The sequence below is a fragment of the Rhinopithecus bieti genome, unplaced genomic scaffold (assembly GCF_001698545.2).
Source record: "Rhinopithecus bieti isolate Rb0 unplaced genomic scaffold, ASM169854v2 scaffold_2272, whole genome shotgun sequence".
Classification (NCBI taxonomy): domain Eukaryota; kingdom Metazoa; phylum Chordata; class Mammalia; order Primates; family Cercopithecidae; genus Rhinopithecus; species Rhinopithecus bieti.
In genome coordinates this window covers 862,239-879,127 of record NW_016804163.1, presented here as the reverse complement: position 1 = coordinate 879,127, position 16,889 = coordinate 862,239, and the positions used below count along the sequence as shown (strand labels likewise).

General features: G+C 37.4%; 1 protein-coding gene across 1 annotated transcript in view; it reads left to right on the top strand.

Annotated features, from left to right (window-relative positions):
* The window catches only part of DOK6 (docking protein 6), a 441,245-nt gene that overhangs the window by 256,940 nt on the left and 167,416 nt on the right, over positions 1-16,889 (top strand). Inside the window, exon 4 of the mRNA XM_017867055.1 lies at positions 15,663-15,782. Within this exon, the coding sequence (XP_017722544.1) occupies positions 15,663-15,782 (120 nt within the window). The remainder of the gene's footprint in view (positions 1-15,662; positions 15,783-16,889) is intronic.

Sequence of the window (16,889 nt, the reverse complement as noted above, 5' to 3'; positions counted from 1 at the left end):
AAACATAGTGCAGTTATTAACAAAGTCAAGGAGTTAAAAGACAGCCTGCCTGCAGAATCTGCTGAACAATGTGTCAACGTTAGGGACATAGTTAAGAACTGGAATGGATCTGGCCAATTCCTTTGTCCCAGGGAAATTCCTAAACCACACTGTACTTTGAAGCAATTTTCCAGGCACCCCTCTTTGCAAGTTCTGCATTGCTTCAGGGTCCTGACTTGTAAGGTTTAAGATCTTCTAAAAAGGGATTAGAAATCTGAGGATGAAGGGTGAGAGGAAGGAGAGAATACTAGGCTTAATACCTGGATGGTGAAATAATCTGTACAACAAACCCCCATGACAGCTATGTAATAAACCTGCACATGTACCCATGAACTTAAAAGGAGGAAAAAAAGAAATCACAAGTCAGTCGATCACAGAAAATCCCTTCAGCCTAAACTCCACCTGGAATATGAAAATGGGCCCCAAGGACAGATAATAATTAAATGGTCCACGGTTGATTATGATCATACAGACACATTGGAGAACACTGTTAATTGGGAAAAAGTTAACTAAGAAATTGTGGAGATGTATGGTTCTAAGAAGAATCCGGGAGTTTTGTTATCGTTTCCTGCCACCCTAGGCACAGCACTGTGTTTGGCATTAACTACAGTGGAGCTTTTAATAAAATTGAATATTGAACAATATTTTGGAAACAACTGAAAGCAACCAATGAAGGCAGCAAGCCTATCCACAAATCTAATTTTAGATACTGTGTGACTCTGGTGGTTCTTTTTAGAGTGTTTGTGGAATGTTAATCCAGTCTATCATTGATGGACGTTTGAGTTGGTTCCAAGTCTTTGCTATTGTGAATAGTGGCGCAATAAACATACGTGTGCCTGTGTCTTTATAGCAGCATGATTTATAATCCTTTGTACAGTAATGGGATGGCTGGGTCAAATGGTATTTCTAGTTCTAGATCCTTGAGGAACAACCATTGTCTTCCACAATGGTTGAACTAGTTTACAGTCCCACCAACAATGTAAAAGTGTTCCTATTTCTCCACATCCTCTCCAGCACCTGTTGTTTCCTGACTTTTAACGATTGCCATTCTAACTGGTGTGAGATGGTATCTCATTGTAGTTTTGATTTGCATTTCTCTGATGGTCAGTGATGATGAGCATTTTTTCATGTCTGTTGGCTGCATAAATGTCTTCTTTTGAGAAGTGTCTGTTCGTATCTTTTGCCCACTTTTTGATGAGGTTTTTTCTTGTAAATTTGTTTGAGCTATTTGCAGATTCTGGATATTATGCCCTTTGTCAGATGAGTAAGATTGCAAAAATTTTTCTCCCATTCTGTAGGTTTGATTTCACTCTGATGATAGTTTCTTTTGCTGTGCAGAGCTCTTTAGTTTAATTAGATTCCCTTTGTCAATTTTTGGCTTTTGTTGCCATTGGCTTTTTGGTGTTTTAGACATGAAGTCCTTGCCCATGTCTATGTCCTGAATGGTAATTTGGCCTACGGTTTTTTCCTCTAGGGTTCTATGCGTTTTAGTTTAACATTTAAGTCTTTAATCTATCTTCCAATTAATTTTTGTATAAGGTGTAAGGAGGGATCCAGTTTCACTTGTCTACATATGTCTAGCGGTTTTCCCAGCACCATTTATTAAAATAGGAATCCTTTTCCCATTTCCTTTTCTTGGGAATCCTTTTCCCATTTCTTGTTTTTGTCAGGTTTATCAAAGATGTTGCAGATGTGTGGTATTATTTCTGAGGGCTCTGTTCTGTTCCATTGGTCTATAAGAAAATGTGGTACATATACACCATGGAATACTATGCAGCCATAAAAAAGGATGAGTTCGTGTCCTTTATAGGAACATGGACGAAGCTGGAAACCATCATTCTCAGCAAACTAACGCAAGGACAAAAAACAAAACACTGCATGTTCTCACTCATAGGTGGGAACTGAACAGTGAGAACACTTGGGCACAGGAAGGGGAACATCACACACCAGGGCCTGTCGTGGGGTGGAAGGAGGGGGGAGGGATAGCATTACGAGATACCTAATGTAAATGACAAGTTAATGGGTGCAGCACACCAACATGGCACATGTATACGTATGTAACAAACCTGCATGTTGTGCACATGTACCCTAGAACTTAAATAGTAATAAGAAAAAAAAAATCAGAATTGCATTTTTTAGAAAATTGCCAAGTGAACTGTATGCACATTCAAAAAACAAAAAAAGAATGTTTGTGGAATGTGTGGCTATTTAGTGCCTAGTGCCTATTGTTCTCAAGTGGTACTTTTAGAGGGCTCCAAACACAAGAGGACAAATCCCATTCAACAATATTATAAAGTTTAATAAAATTTATCTGATTCATAATAAATAAAATACACTAATTTATCTCATTTCATAAGCCATTAATTTTTTTTAAGGGTGACTAGTCAACAAATACATCTTTAGATAAAATGCTATGTGATGTTTGGATTGGGGTACAAAGCTAATATAAGACACAGGTTGAAATTTTAAAGGTACTAATGCATTAAAAGGTTGTGTTAATTTCAGAATCTAATGTTCGAAATTCTTGTAGTTTTAAACTGAAAGTAATCAGTTTATTTTCACGCTTCTGTATGTTGTTTTGATACAAATTTCATCATTACTCAGAAATCATTTTTCAGACCTATTAGTGCTTTTCCACAAATATATATGATCTTTCTTTCCAATGAATGGAAAATTAATCTGAATATTTATTATAGGTTCTCATTTGATACTGGCTTTTAATTTCATATAACTAGAATGTGTAAATCTTAATGATCTTTATGCAAATTATCAGAATAATTACACTTTTTATGCTCCTCAATAATTATTTGTATTTCAACATCAGTGGTTCTTATGCTTTCTTCTTTTATGGATGTGTAACTAGAAGGAAAAAACGAATTCCTAGTTGTGTAATGGTCTAAACCACTAGCGGCGATCTTGTTGGAAATAAACAAAGATACTCATCATATTCCTCCCATGTTACTAACTGCAAGCAATATCACCCTGTAGGCACTCAGGGCTTCTCAGACTGTGTGCATTTAAAGGGAAACATATGAAAAATATTTCACTTACTTTTCATTCACTCAACAAATACTCTGACTACCCACAATGTGCCAGGCACCTGCATCCAAAGAGGAGAAAATGCCATCTTGCCATGTGCCCAAAAGCAGCAGCTCTAAATCCAGCTGAACAAGAAACTGTGCAAAGGATCCCACCAAGCATGCTTCTGCTCACTGAACATTGCTGTTTTCTTCCTAAAAACAAGATGTGGCTGGGCGCAATGGCTCACGCCTATAATCCCAGCACTTTGGGAGGCCAAGGTGGGCGGATCACGAGGTCAGGAGTTTGAGACCAGCCTGACCAATATGGTGAAACCCCTGTCTCTACTATAAATACAAAAAAAATTAGCCGTGCATGCTGGCACATGCCTGTAGTCCCAGATACACCAGAGGCTGAGACAGAAGAATCGCTTGAACCCGGGAGGTGGAGGTTGCAGTGAGCCGAGATCGTGCCACTGCCCTCCAGCCTGGGCGACAGAACAAGAACTCAGTCTCAAAAAAAGAAAAGAAAAAAAAAATACATGCACTCCTCCCCAAAAGACACTAACTCAATGTCTCATTTAGTCATGACTCCAGGATTCTGGGCAATGCAAAGTTGTACCTACAGCCAGTCCAGATGTGACTCTTTATGAGCTAGAAACCTATGACCCAATGCACACTTGTGAAATGAGATGGGATAAACAGTTTCAGAACCTCCTTGCTGTGTGGAATGAGGTATTTGATTATTTGTACCTAATTATAGGTACCTAATTATTTGATTAGGTAGTAATGTTGCACTCTGGGAGGGGGTCAGCAGTCCATTGTTATCTGAATTGATGTCATTTTCTGGAAGTTTTCCAATTTTCCATTGTCTGCCTTAAGTCGACCTCTGAAGCGAGCGTGGGAGTAGACATCTTCAGGAGCTAAGAAACCTCTTCAGATGCTTTCTGCCCCAGAAGCTCAAGGATGATTTATAAGCTCCAAAAGTGATTGACTGTTTTAGAGAAGTTTTGGATTTCTTTGGCAGTATAACTCTTTAAAACTTTGCAGTTTTGTGATCTATTCGATTTTACTTGGTTCCATGGGCCAGTAGTTACACCCACAGTTTTGTTTGATTTTTTTTTCTAGAAATACTTCTCTTCAATCCTAAGCCTCCTGCTGTTTCTCTCTCAGACCTTATGCCCTTAGGTTTTGGTGGGAGAACCACCCCTTTGCTCTCTTTTCCCTGAACCATTTCTCTATTAAGCAAGCCTATTGGGCTTCACCTTTGGGCAGACCTTTACTCTGAGATGCTTTCAACCATTCACAGGCTTTATGAAAGGGCATGTCGCTCAAAAGCTTATCATTTTTATTTTATTGGTATTGACTTGGAGTTGAGAAGCAGTTGCCTTTGCACCAAGTTTTAAATACACTCTATTTCCTTTTGATCCTGCGTGCAAACTGACCAATTCTTTTTCTTAGTTGCCATAGGCTGTATTTGGCAGGGTATTAACATATGCTGATGAATTTGCTAATATTCTATCTTCCAACTCCTTTTCCTAGGGTGGATATTTTCTAATCCATTCCCCAAGTTACTACAGGTAGTGTTTTAGCCAAATATTTCCCTACTACATGCCATGGATCAGCCTCTATCCAATGCCCAGTTCCTTTCCCTTGCTGACTGAGCACCAAGACAGTGACACATAGCATCACCCTTCTCAGCTGACCTCTTGTCTTTTTTTAATCTTTTTAAAAATTAGTCAGGAAATGTTAGGCATGCAACTATAACAAACAATCCCAAAATTTCAGTGTCTTAACCCAACAAAACTTTTTTTTTCTCAATTACACAGTGAGTCTACAGAATGGCTGTTAATCATCGACATCAGATATTCAGCCTGATGCAGGCACCATGTTGCTATTTGCTATTATATTGGCCCATTTATGGTGTTTTCCACATAGTGGGACTCAAAAACATGTTCATTGAATGGAACGGATGATGTGAGATGAAGGAATGGAAGAAGTTAGATGACAGATATCAAAAAAGACCCCAAGGTTTGTTACATGGATTGAATAAGAAATAACTGCCCACTGACAACCCTGGGTCACCTTTGGCAAAAGTTGCCTGCAGGCTGCCATCAGCAGGGATTCACAGGCTGTGTACTCAGCATGAGGCCACTCAAGGAGGCTTTCCTCTGCAGTCATGAGGAAATAACTTCTTTTTAAGGAAATAAGTCTGCCCATCTGCAGGCTCCACCTCTGTCAGTAGGAGCCACCAGGGATCCTGTGCTCCCAGAAGGACCCCTCATCCCAACCTCCCCTTAGTTTTTAGTCTTGTCAGCACGGCATCAGCATGGGGCTGTCAGAATTAATCTCAACGTGCCCTTTATCTCTGTCCATGGCAGCTACATGCTCTTTCTCCTGTGTCTTTCATCTCTAGAATCTAATATATTGGGCTTTATAACGGTCTTTCCAACTCCTTCTCACACCCCTGCGCACATCCTGATATTCTTTTTATGCTACTAGAACTCATCATCAAGCAGAATTCTTGATGTCCCCTCCCTCTGCAGCTATTGTGCCAGATATTTTTCTTGACCTAAAACAAAATTACAAAATAAATAACTTCTAGATTGAGTTGTCTATATTTAACTGTCTGCACTGACTCCAACTTCTGTTTCTCTTCTCTCCTGTTTTCTCTTGCACCCATTCAAGCTGTCTTGTCTTCCAGCAAAGACAGTAAGAGAGCTAATGCTACCTTAAGAAAAAGGTAACAAAAACTTTCTAACAAAACTTTCCTTATTAAGGTAGCTAATGCTCTCCAGGTTAATGATCAATTTTTGGACCTCATCTCACTTGAGCTTTGCTAGCATGAAAAAGTCGGCTACTCTGCCCTCCTTGAAACATTTTTTGTTCTTGGCTTTCAGCATATTGCACGTTTTTCTGGTTTCTTCTTCCTTAAATGTCTGTTATGTCTTAGTTGCCTTCCCTGTCTGTTTCCCAAATAACGAATTGTGGGAGTATCTCAGGTCTTAGCCCTTAAATGTCTTTTTTTCTACCTACTCAGACTTCTTGGTGATCTCATTTGGTTCCATGACTTTAAATGGAATCAATATGCTGTTGACTCCCACATTTCTAAGTCCGATCTGAATTTCTCTCCTGAATACCAGGAGCTATTGCACTGCCTCTTCATCCATCCACTTCAATAACTAATAAGAATCTAAGAATTATTCTTAAAACTGAGCTCTTGCTATTTTCCTCTAAATCTGCTTTTCTCATAGTCTTCATCATCTCACCACATGATAAATCCATTTTTCCAGTTGTAAAGGCTAAAAATTTTGTATTCATCTTTAATTTCTCCTTCCCTCATACCCTGTTTGCAAATCTCATAGGCTTTCCTGAATATATCCTAAATGTGAATGATTCTCATCACCACCATTCCCCACTCCACTGCTATATTGATCCTAGTTACCATTCCTCTTCTCCTGGTGTCCATTTCCACTGCTTCTCCTCGACCCTTTTTACTTCTTTTTTAGTGACAACTTTATTTTCGTATTTTACTCAATGCCTCTTAGTGTTCATTTGACTATTCTACCTTATGTACCTTGTACTTTATTTTTCATTCCTAGGTTTGTCTTTTTACACTTCTTTTCTAATTCATGCCATTCTTTTCATTTTCTTAGTTTTGTTCATTTCCATTCTTAGTTTATGAATTTTCGATTCAAGTTTGTATTTTACACCCTCAATGATTGAGCACATTAAACTATTTTTGGAGTGTACTCGTAGTTTTCTTCTGCTTTATGTTATTGGGGATTGAGGTGTGGTAGGAGTTTATTTCCTTAATTTATTTGAATTTGTGTGAATTTTCTTGTCTTGAATTTCTGCAGTTGTTCTCTATGGACTTTTATTTTTCTTTGCTGATTTTTATGATATTGGATGATGTATAAGAGTCCTAGTTTGTTGTGTGGCTGGATTTGATCATTCCACAAAGTATGTGACTCAGAGCATCATGTTGTACATGATAAACACATAAAATTTATATCTCAATCTTTATGAAATTAAATATTTGAACAAAAAAGGTTAAAACAGCATCTGCCTACTCAATAGTTAACAGTTTGTAATTAAAAGTATTTAGTCAATGAAAAAAGTCCTAGTTTCATACTGCCCTCTTCTGTCATTTTAATAAGGCCCAGGGAATATGGTAGGGTTTTGTTTGCTTGCCTTCTGTGATAGATTGTCTGTTCCCTGATACTGCGGCACCATTTTACTTACAGGACCCTAAATCTTCTACTTTTTTTTTTTTTTCTCTCTACCGCCCAATTGCTAAAGGGTGTTTCTTCCTCTCTCTTTGCTTTTATTCTTTTCCCTTTAACTTTTATTTTAGGTTCGGGGGAGTACATGTGCAGGTTACATGAGTAAATTGCAGATTATTTTGTCACCCAGATAATAAGCAAAGTACCTGACAGGTGATTTTTTGATCCTTTCCCTCCTCCCACTCTCCACCCTCAAGTAGGCCCTGGCATCTGTTGTTCCCTCCTTAGTGTCCATGTGTACTTCATGTTTAGCTCCCACTTAAAAGTGAGAACATGCAATATTTGGTTATCTGTTTCTGCATTAATTCTAGTAGGATATTAGCCTCCAGCTGCATCCATGCTGCTACAAAGAACATTATTTTGTTCCTTTTATGGCTGCATAGTATTTCGTGATGTAAGCTATACAACTGGAAGACTTGGCTCCTCTAATGTGTTTTTTTAAATCATAGGCTTGGCCTTTTATATAACACCCGTCCTTTATACCCAATGTCCTTCGAAATCTCTTCCTTCATACATTTTCAGTACTTTCAGGTTACTGGTGAATCTAATCTTTCTGGTGGTTGCTCCAACCCTCCATCTGACCCTCCTGCTCTTCTTCTCAGTTGGCTTTTGGCAGATCAGCATTATCTGCCTTGAGATTTTTTTTTCCCCCCTTCATGTTAATAATCAGGAAATTCCAAATTTCTTAAGCTTCAAGCAGATTTAACCACAGCATATTCCTTATATATATTTCTAATTGTTTTCATAGATCACATCCCATTAACTTGCATGCTTGGAAGCTTTCCTATTAGAATGAAATAAAATATTTGGCCTTTATATTTGTTTTGGTGTTTTATTACTGACATAACAAATTGCCACACACAGCAGCAGAAAGCACCACCACAAATTTTATTATCTTATAGTTCTGAAGGACAGAAGTCCAGCACTGGTCCTCCTCAGAAGAAAATCAAGTTAATTTTTTTCAACTTATTTATTTATTTATTTATTGTTATCAACTTGATTTTCCTTCCTTTCAGGAAGCTCTGGGATAAATACACTTTCAGATTTGTTGGTGTCATTTGGCCAAATTCAGTTCCATGTTCAATAGGGACTAATGTCAAAATGTTTTTGTAACAAGTTTGGCTGTGTATAGAGAAACAGTTTTAGAGCTCTGTATGATTTCAGACTTCCGGTTTAGATACCCATTTCCTGTACACGGCTCTTCCTGTCTGTTTCTCTCTCAACTGCCAACCACCTCAGGGGAGTTGCACAGAAAGCAATTGCCTTTGGGATCTTAGGAAAGTATGACTAAGATAAAGGGTGTTGATAGCACCTCTTCCTCAAAAAGTTGTCTGCTGGATTATATTCTTGAGAAGCCTAAAAAACTTGTGTGTCAATTTTTTTTTTTTTTTTTTTTTTTGAGAGGGAGTCTCACTCTGTCACCAGGCTGGCATGCAGTGATGTGATCTTGGCTCACTGCAACCTCCACCTCCCGGGTTCAAGGGATTCTCCTGCCTCAGCCTCCCAAGTAGCTGGGTAGGTGCATGGCGCCATGCCCAGTTAATTTTTGTATTTTTAGTAGAGACAGGATTTCACCATGTTGGCTAGGATGGTCTCAATCTCTTGACCTCATGATCCTCCCACCTTGGCCTCCCAAAGTGCTGGAATTACAGGCATGAGCTACCACGCCTGGCCTGTACATCACATTTTCTATTGGCATCTATTAAAAATTTACCCCAATGCTGGCTTTCCATCACAGAAATGCATTCATCCTCAAGGTGAGCTTCCAAGTTGGTGGAAAGGATCCTTTTTAAGCTCGTAATTTTAAAAAAATTCCAGTTCCCGTCTTTGCCCCCCACCTCCACACACACACACGTTACACCATTCTTTTCAGATCATTTACTGGTGTCCATTTCTGCTCTTTCTTGTTTTCTCTGAATTGTTCTAAGCTCTTGTGTCATTTACTAACCTCCATGTTAAAGAATTTTACAATGAATTCTCATCAGGCAAAAAAGCAGCACATTTGATTGTTCTATCAATTGCTGCTATTTGTCATTTGTTACTTTGGAAAATAGGTAGGGGCGATTTTCTCTTTAGCCATGTTTGAAAGCCTAACCTTACTCCTTCAATTCATAAAAGTAGCAGAATAAGGTTTTTCCTATTGAGTTCAGAAAGTTGATATATCAAACTGATGTTAAATCAAGGAAAACAAGTTATGATTATCAGCATCAAAGATGCATTTAGGTGGTAACACATTTCCTTGGCTCTAAATTGACCTTTTCTAAGATTTCACTGTCACATCTATATAAAAAATACAAATTTAATCAAGTGCTGATCACAAATAAAACTAAAAGAGTTTATGCAAAAGCTTCGGGTTGCATAAATATTTCTAATGAGGTGGAAAGAAAAAATAGCCAATAAAATAAGAAACCATTTTTGAATAGATAATATTTTATCATTACCTAAGTTCAATAGAGAACCATGTCAGGTCCGTTTCTCTTTCTAATCTAAAGATCTATTTTATCTAGCTAAGCAAGACTTATAACTCCACTTAAATGGAGACAATAGAGACCTCAAAATATCCTCCAAGAGACTACTCACCAAATTATTTGCATTTGGCTTTAGAATTTGTTTTGAATTTCTGGGAATAAATTGCAAATTATATATACTTAATTGTTCCATATTTATGTATTGGTTTCCATATCCAGATGCTGTTCTAGGGTAAAGGGTGACTAGACTAAGTATGTTTCCTGCACTCCAATTTCTTAAAGTTGACTGGGAAAGGCAGAACAATAGCTCATTGATACTTAGGGGCGTCTGCGGCCGTACCACCCTGAATGCACCTAATCTCATCTGATATTCAGGAGCTATGATAAAACTCTGTATAGTGTCAGGAAATGTAGAGGAAAGGTGTCACATCTAAACATGGGTCTGAAGAGCTAAACTAAGAAGGCCATATTTGAACCACACTTTAAAGGACTGTTAGATATCAGTAAACTTTGTGGAAGGGAGCAAATAAGGGGGACTCCACTGAAAGAAAATAAATGCACTTCCTACTTAGAAAACTAATCGTTCCCCCATCTCTACATTGGTCAGCTCTACAAATCTGACTTCAACAGAAAAAGCTTGTTCCTGTAGGGCTACCAGAGATGCATGCTTTTGATCTTTGCTGAAGCAAGTGTTCAGGTGGTTTTGTTTGTTTTGTTTTGATGGAGTTTCGCTCTTGTTGCCCAGGCAGGAGTGCAATGGCCCGATCTCGGCTCACCACAACCTCCACCTCCCGGGTTCAAGCGATTCTCCTGCCTCACGCCTGTAGCTGGGATTACAGGCGCGCATCACTACGCGCGGCTAATTTTATGTTTTTAGTAGAGACGGCTTTCGCCATGTTGGCCGGGCTGGTCTCAAACTCCGATCTCAAGTGATCCGCCTGCCTCGGCCTCCCAAAGTGCTGGGATTAGGTTTGGGTTTTAACTGGTTTCTTGTCTTCCTACTACTAAAAAAAAAGGCGGGGGGGGGGAAGCAAAAGTCCGTAAAACATCAGCAAGGCCAGTTAAGTAGAAACTCACGCCAGTTTAAGAATGAAAGCATCACCAAAATGTCTTATATTTTAATAGTTCCATAACTTTTAAATGACAATAAGGGAGAGTGTTTATATTCTCTAAGCGAAAGGCTGTAAGGGAAACATTTTTCTTCACTTTATGGCAAAGCCTGTATTTAAGATGTTAATAAATATGAAAACAACCTTTATCATCAAATCATAGCAAATCTGCACAGAACATAAGAATTAGATAGAATTAAGAATTTGTGCTTATGCTGAAGACAAAACAGTATTTTGTCTACATTTTCCAAATATTATTAATAAAAGCTAACTCCAGTGGGAACTAGATACAATGACTTATTATTTTAACACAAAAACTCTTACTTGCATCTTCTAATAAAATAACATGAAACTGATGCAGTGCTATTTTAATTCTGCTATGTAATTTTGAGCTGATGGCATATTTGCTGTATATATATATATATATATTTATATATATATATGATGAAAACTTTTACTGTTGTCAAATATAGTTCATTTTGGATCATTTAACTTTAATGTCATTACGTTAAGGACTAAACTTAGTGAAAGCAATAAAGCTTGAATCTAATTATTTAGTCAATAGGCATTTATTAAAGGCCTTCTATTTAAATACGTCTTTTCTGATTCCTTCGAATGAGAATTAAAAACAGCACTGCCTCAGTCCCATGCCACTGTATTGTAAGACACCATACTTTCCCCAGAATTCTGAGGAGAAATGAAAAGACACTGAAACACAGGCAGGAGCCACAGTCTTGGACTGAATTGGTTTTGGACTCCCATCATTTTCTGTCCCATCAGTCAACCCATTTGTCACATAATTCACCGTTTAATTTAATCTCTAGTCTCCATTTGTCTTAGAATTCCCAAATGCCTTTCAATTTTCCTTTTGGAAATTACCAAATTTCTTCATTTAACTAATCCTCTACATAACGAAAACATTATTTGTGTTTCTAGTCCAGAGAAAAGTTATTTACTCAATTAAAATTTGAACATAGCTGCAAGCTATCTGAAAAGGCGTCTTAATGAAAAGCACTTCATCATGAAGAGAAAATAGAAAACTTGATAGAACACTTTAATGTCTTTATTCTCCCATAATGAAATTTAATTAGTTACACATTATGTGTAGACTAAAAAGTTTGAAAGATAAAGCAAATTACAAAAGGCACTCAAGTCTATGGGAAAATAAACATTTTAAAATGTAGTGGGTGGGTTCAGATTATTACATTTGTATTGAATCTCAGTTCTGTAAAAAAAAATATGAAAATGAAAGGTGAAAGATAATTTAGAGAAAAACACCAATTAAATAGTGAAAAAATTAACATGCAATAAAAGACTAAAAGATTTCAATACATAGAGCTTGCCTGAGAAAGAAAAATTAAAAAGCACAGTTGTAATATTTGAAAGGTGGTGACTATCAAAAACAGATTTATAAAACCAAAGCTTTGTCTGAAAGTCAAAGAAATTCAACTTATCTGCAGCAAAACTGTTAGTTCCAAGTATACAGAGTACAAAGGTTAATACTTACGAGGTGAAGTTTTAGGCCTGATCTAATTCAGCCAAATACTAGAAAATCATGAAAAGAATGAACTGATACCGTTTCTCACATTTTTCTACACGAACTCAGAGCTATCCCCAGCTGTTACGGGATGTCACTCTTGCTACCCTGCAAATGTCTTTCCCTCTCTGCCTCAAGCAACTTCCTCACTCCTCCCAGACTCCTCCAATGCACACTCATACACTCACAAACATATGAGTACATATGCACTCACACACACATCAAAACTGCTGTGTGCACACACACCTACACATTACACACTGCTGTACACACTCACACTTGCTCACTAACACACACATCATCATTTTCTCTCTGCTTGCCCTGATACTTTCACTCTGCTGAGCCTTTGGCATAGTTCCTCAGTTTCTGCCTAGCTAGGCTAACAGCCTTCCAGAGCACCATATACTAAACCCACCTGCCCATCCCACTAGACTATGATTATTGAAAGCAGAAATGGTGTGTTTTTCATAAAACCTCCTAGCACAGTGCCTGGCATATAGAGAGTTCACAATATATTTGATAAAGGAATGAGCCCTGAATTCTAAGAATCTCTCTTCCTCTCTTTGAAATAGTTCACAGTTCAGTCTTTAGTGTGACAGTATGTACTCTACTTTTGTTATTCTTGCACTTCCTAGTCTTATATGCTACTACACTACTAAAATGCTGAAGCCCTGTCTGCGAAACACGTCTTTATCTGCTGGTAGGAGCCCATGAATACCTCTCATTGCTCTGATGGAGACTTCTTTGTTCCAGCACTTACAGAAATTCTGCATTTAGTTCTGCTTGAAAGAGTCCACTCCAATTTCATAGAAGCCTTTTACTGTATGATTGCTTTCTTTGTCTCATTAAACCCTAGGACAAAAGGCTTAACACAAAGGAGGAGTGAATTATATATTTCTTAAACGTCTGGGCATGCACTGACTCACTGCTAAGGAGAACATTGGCACTAAGGTGTTTTGGCACCTAATTTTTACCCCCAAATAGCACATTAGATATTTTCATCTTCATCTGTAGAGAAGTGGAAATACTGTTATGTACAATAATGTAGGAAAGATTTTAATTGCATGTGACTTTACATTATTTTTACATTGTGGAGTCTTGTGAAAATTTGAAACAGTAAAATTTTAAAAGAAAACAATAATCATAGTGCCTCCCTTGACAGAAATTTCAAACATTTCTTGATACATAGCATGTAAATTGGTTTAACCTAAAATATTTGCATTGATTGCTAGAAAATCTTTTACATCTTTTATACATTTTATAAATATTTATGTATATAATAAAGTTACATTCAATATATGCTTTTGTTGCGCCTATAAAATTTTTCTTTAAAGTCTAGCATTTGCTTCCTAGAAGAAAAAAGCTTTTTTGTTTTTTTGGTTTTTGTTTTTGTTTTTAGTAAGCCATCACCTCAGCAAATGGTGCATTTATTATATTGGCAGCCTTGTGGTTGGAAAGGATTATTTTCTGGGTTCCTAAGGAAATGCCTGAACAGCTATATCCCAGGCCTCTGACTCCACCCAAGTGAGGGAGCCAGGCTCTCTTGAAAATTTCCTGATCCTTGACACGGTTTGATAGTGTGCCTTATACCAGTGAGGGGATGGTCCCTCCTACATGCAAACTGTACTTTCATAGATTAAAAAAATGCTTTTCATGATGGGAACATTGGAACTATTGTTTTTATTAGAATAGGATCCCATGGGGAACTGCATGTTCTTTTTTCTTTATTTTTAAAAGTATGTCATGGTCTTGAAAAAACTAAAAATAAATGACAAATTTGTCTTCACATCTCATTGATGCAACTTATTGTTGCTGCAAAGGCAACGTGACTAAGCTCAGAAAGAAAACATTACCCAAATTTGATGGTGTTGACCGTCAAGGAGAGCCTAGTTTTGGTATTCAGATCCCTAAAGTCAAGACAATCTGTCACAGATAACTTTTTATGGGGAGTTTAAAATGCCAAGGCAAAGGGTGAGGTGTCATCCACAGAGAGCAACAAGAGATTTACAGAGAATCCGTATTAAACTGTTCTAGTACAGATTTATGCTGTATGGAAGTCAGAAACTTCTCTGGGCAGATGTCAATGGAAAGTTCTTATCCAATTTCTGTACAGTGATATTTGAGCTTGGCCTAAAATATTAAAGCTGAGATCCCTTTTCAAATTTCTGCATAGTAAAGTAGCTGGAAGACTTGGCTGATTTCCAATTCTGTTTTGGTGCTGACCAATGATTTGAGGTACAGGTATGACCCTAACCCTTGGCTACCTCACTCACACAGGGCTTACACCAAAGTCAAATTCATTTACGTTTATGAAAGCCTGTGAAAACTTTAGATATGACAGGATTTTGTGTTGCTATAACATTATAATGTTTTAAGCAAGAGGAAAATGTGATTATAAAGAAATTGGGAAGTAATCATAGTTAAAAACAAACAAACAAAAAAGCAATGATCTAATCAATGTCTTAGGTAATTGGAATTTTCCAAAGACATACTTTTAAGATTCTACCCCAATTTTTTAAAAAAAATAATAGCCTAATTTGTATCATTTACAGAGAAAAATGATCACATTCTAGAGCTAATTTATGATCCATTACAATTCACAATGACTTGGGGATCAGATCTTCAAACTCATATAAATCTAAGTCACTTTCAGGAAAACGTTCATTTGTTTAATCTATCCTGATATTGTTTCAACTATTCACTTATATATTTTTTATTAATTTTTTACATTGACATAAAATTAAATGTCTCATGTAAAGCATGATGTTTTGAAGTATGTGTATATATATATTATGTGTGTGTGTGCGTGTGTGCATGTGTGGTGTGTATATATATAATGTAAAGCATGATGTTTTGTAGTATATATAAGTTAGCCAGGTAACTAAACCTGGCTAATTTATTAAGTAAATTTTCCTCCCCAAATAAAGTCAATCTAAACTATGCTATATAGGAAACAAATATTCTCAGACTATTATTTGTAAATAAGGTAAAGTACTACAAATAAGATAAACCACTTAAAATATAATGTCAAAGAGTGGGAAATAATTTTGAGACTTATTTTCACTTCCTAGATACAGTTTTTTGTTGTTTTTTAAAGGCAGGTTCTTAACTCTTGCCAGTTACCTGGGAAAATGGTTAAGGGCACATTCTTCTTCCATCATTCCTAGGGAGCATTGCTTGACTGGTGATGTTGTGGTTACTTTCAGAGCTGGAGGCCGAGGAGTGGTGCAAGCACCTCTGCATGGAGTGTCTGGGGACCAGGCTCAATGACATCAGCCTTGGGGAGCCCGACCTTCTGGCAGCAGGAGTGCAGCGGGAACAGAATGGTAGGTGTGAGATTGCCTTCCATCACTTCAGAATACCCTTGTAACTGTAGAACTTTGAAACTGGAAAGGAGCTCAGAAATGTTTCAGACCAATCATATTTTTTAAATCAAACAGGCCAAGTGTAGTGGCACACACCTGTAATCCCTGCATTTTGGGAGCCCAAGGGTGACCCGTCACTTGAGACCAGGAGTTCGAGACCAGTCTGGGCAACATGGTAAAACCTCATCTGCTAAAAATACAAAAATTAACTGGGTGTGGTGGCTCGTGCCTATAGTCCCAGTTTCTTGGGAGGCCAGAGCATGAGAATTGCTTGAACCTGGGAGGAGGAGGTTGCAGTGAGCCAACATCACACCACTGCACTCTTAGCCTGGACAACAGAGTAAGATCCTGTCTCAAATATATAAATATAATATTAAAATAAACTGAACGTTCAAGTTATTAAGGAACTTTTCTACACTGGTGTAACAACTGGAGAAAATGCTAAGGTACAAACCCAGGTCTCCCAACTTCTTGTCTGTGACCTTGCCTTTTATCCCAATAAATAACTAATAGGTTAACTTGTTCTACAGAAGGCTTTTGAGTGGCTAGCATCCCTCCAGTTTCTTGAGACTTGTTATAGATTTAGAGTCTATATTAACAGATTTGGCTTATCAGGTTATCAGTAGCTTTTAGGACATTTGGCTAATATTACAAGGAGGAAAGTACAGTGAGTAAAATCTCAGGGTCTGACAAAACTGAGGTGTTGGTTTCTAATGGTGTTTACTTACTATCCCGTTCTCTAGTTTAACAAGAGTTTCTAATGTCTCATAACGATTTATACTGCATGTTCATGACTAGCAACTCTAAATAACAGAATTGAAGTAATATTATTCAGTCTGTCAATATTCATTGATTGTGAGGTCATTTTTAAAAATATTATCACCACCACCAGATGATCGAATAGTGTGAAAATAGAAACTTTTTAGTGTTGCTAAGTTTTGATGATCGGTTTTTTGAAAGGTTGAAGGATATTGAGGAAATTTGACACTATTTATTAAGAAGAAATTCTGGGCTGGGCGCAATGGCTCACACCTGTAATCCCAGCACTTTAGGAAGCAGTGGTGGGTG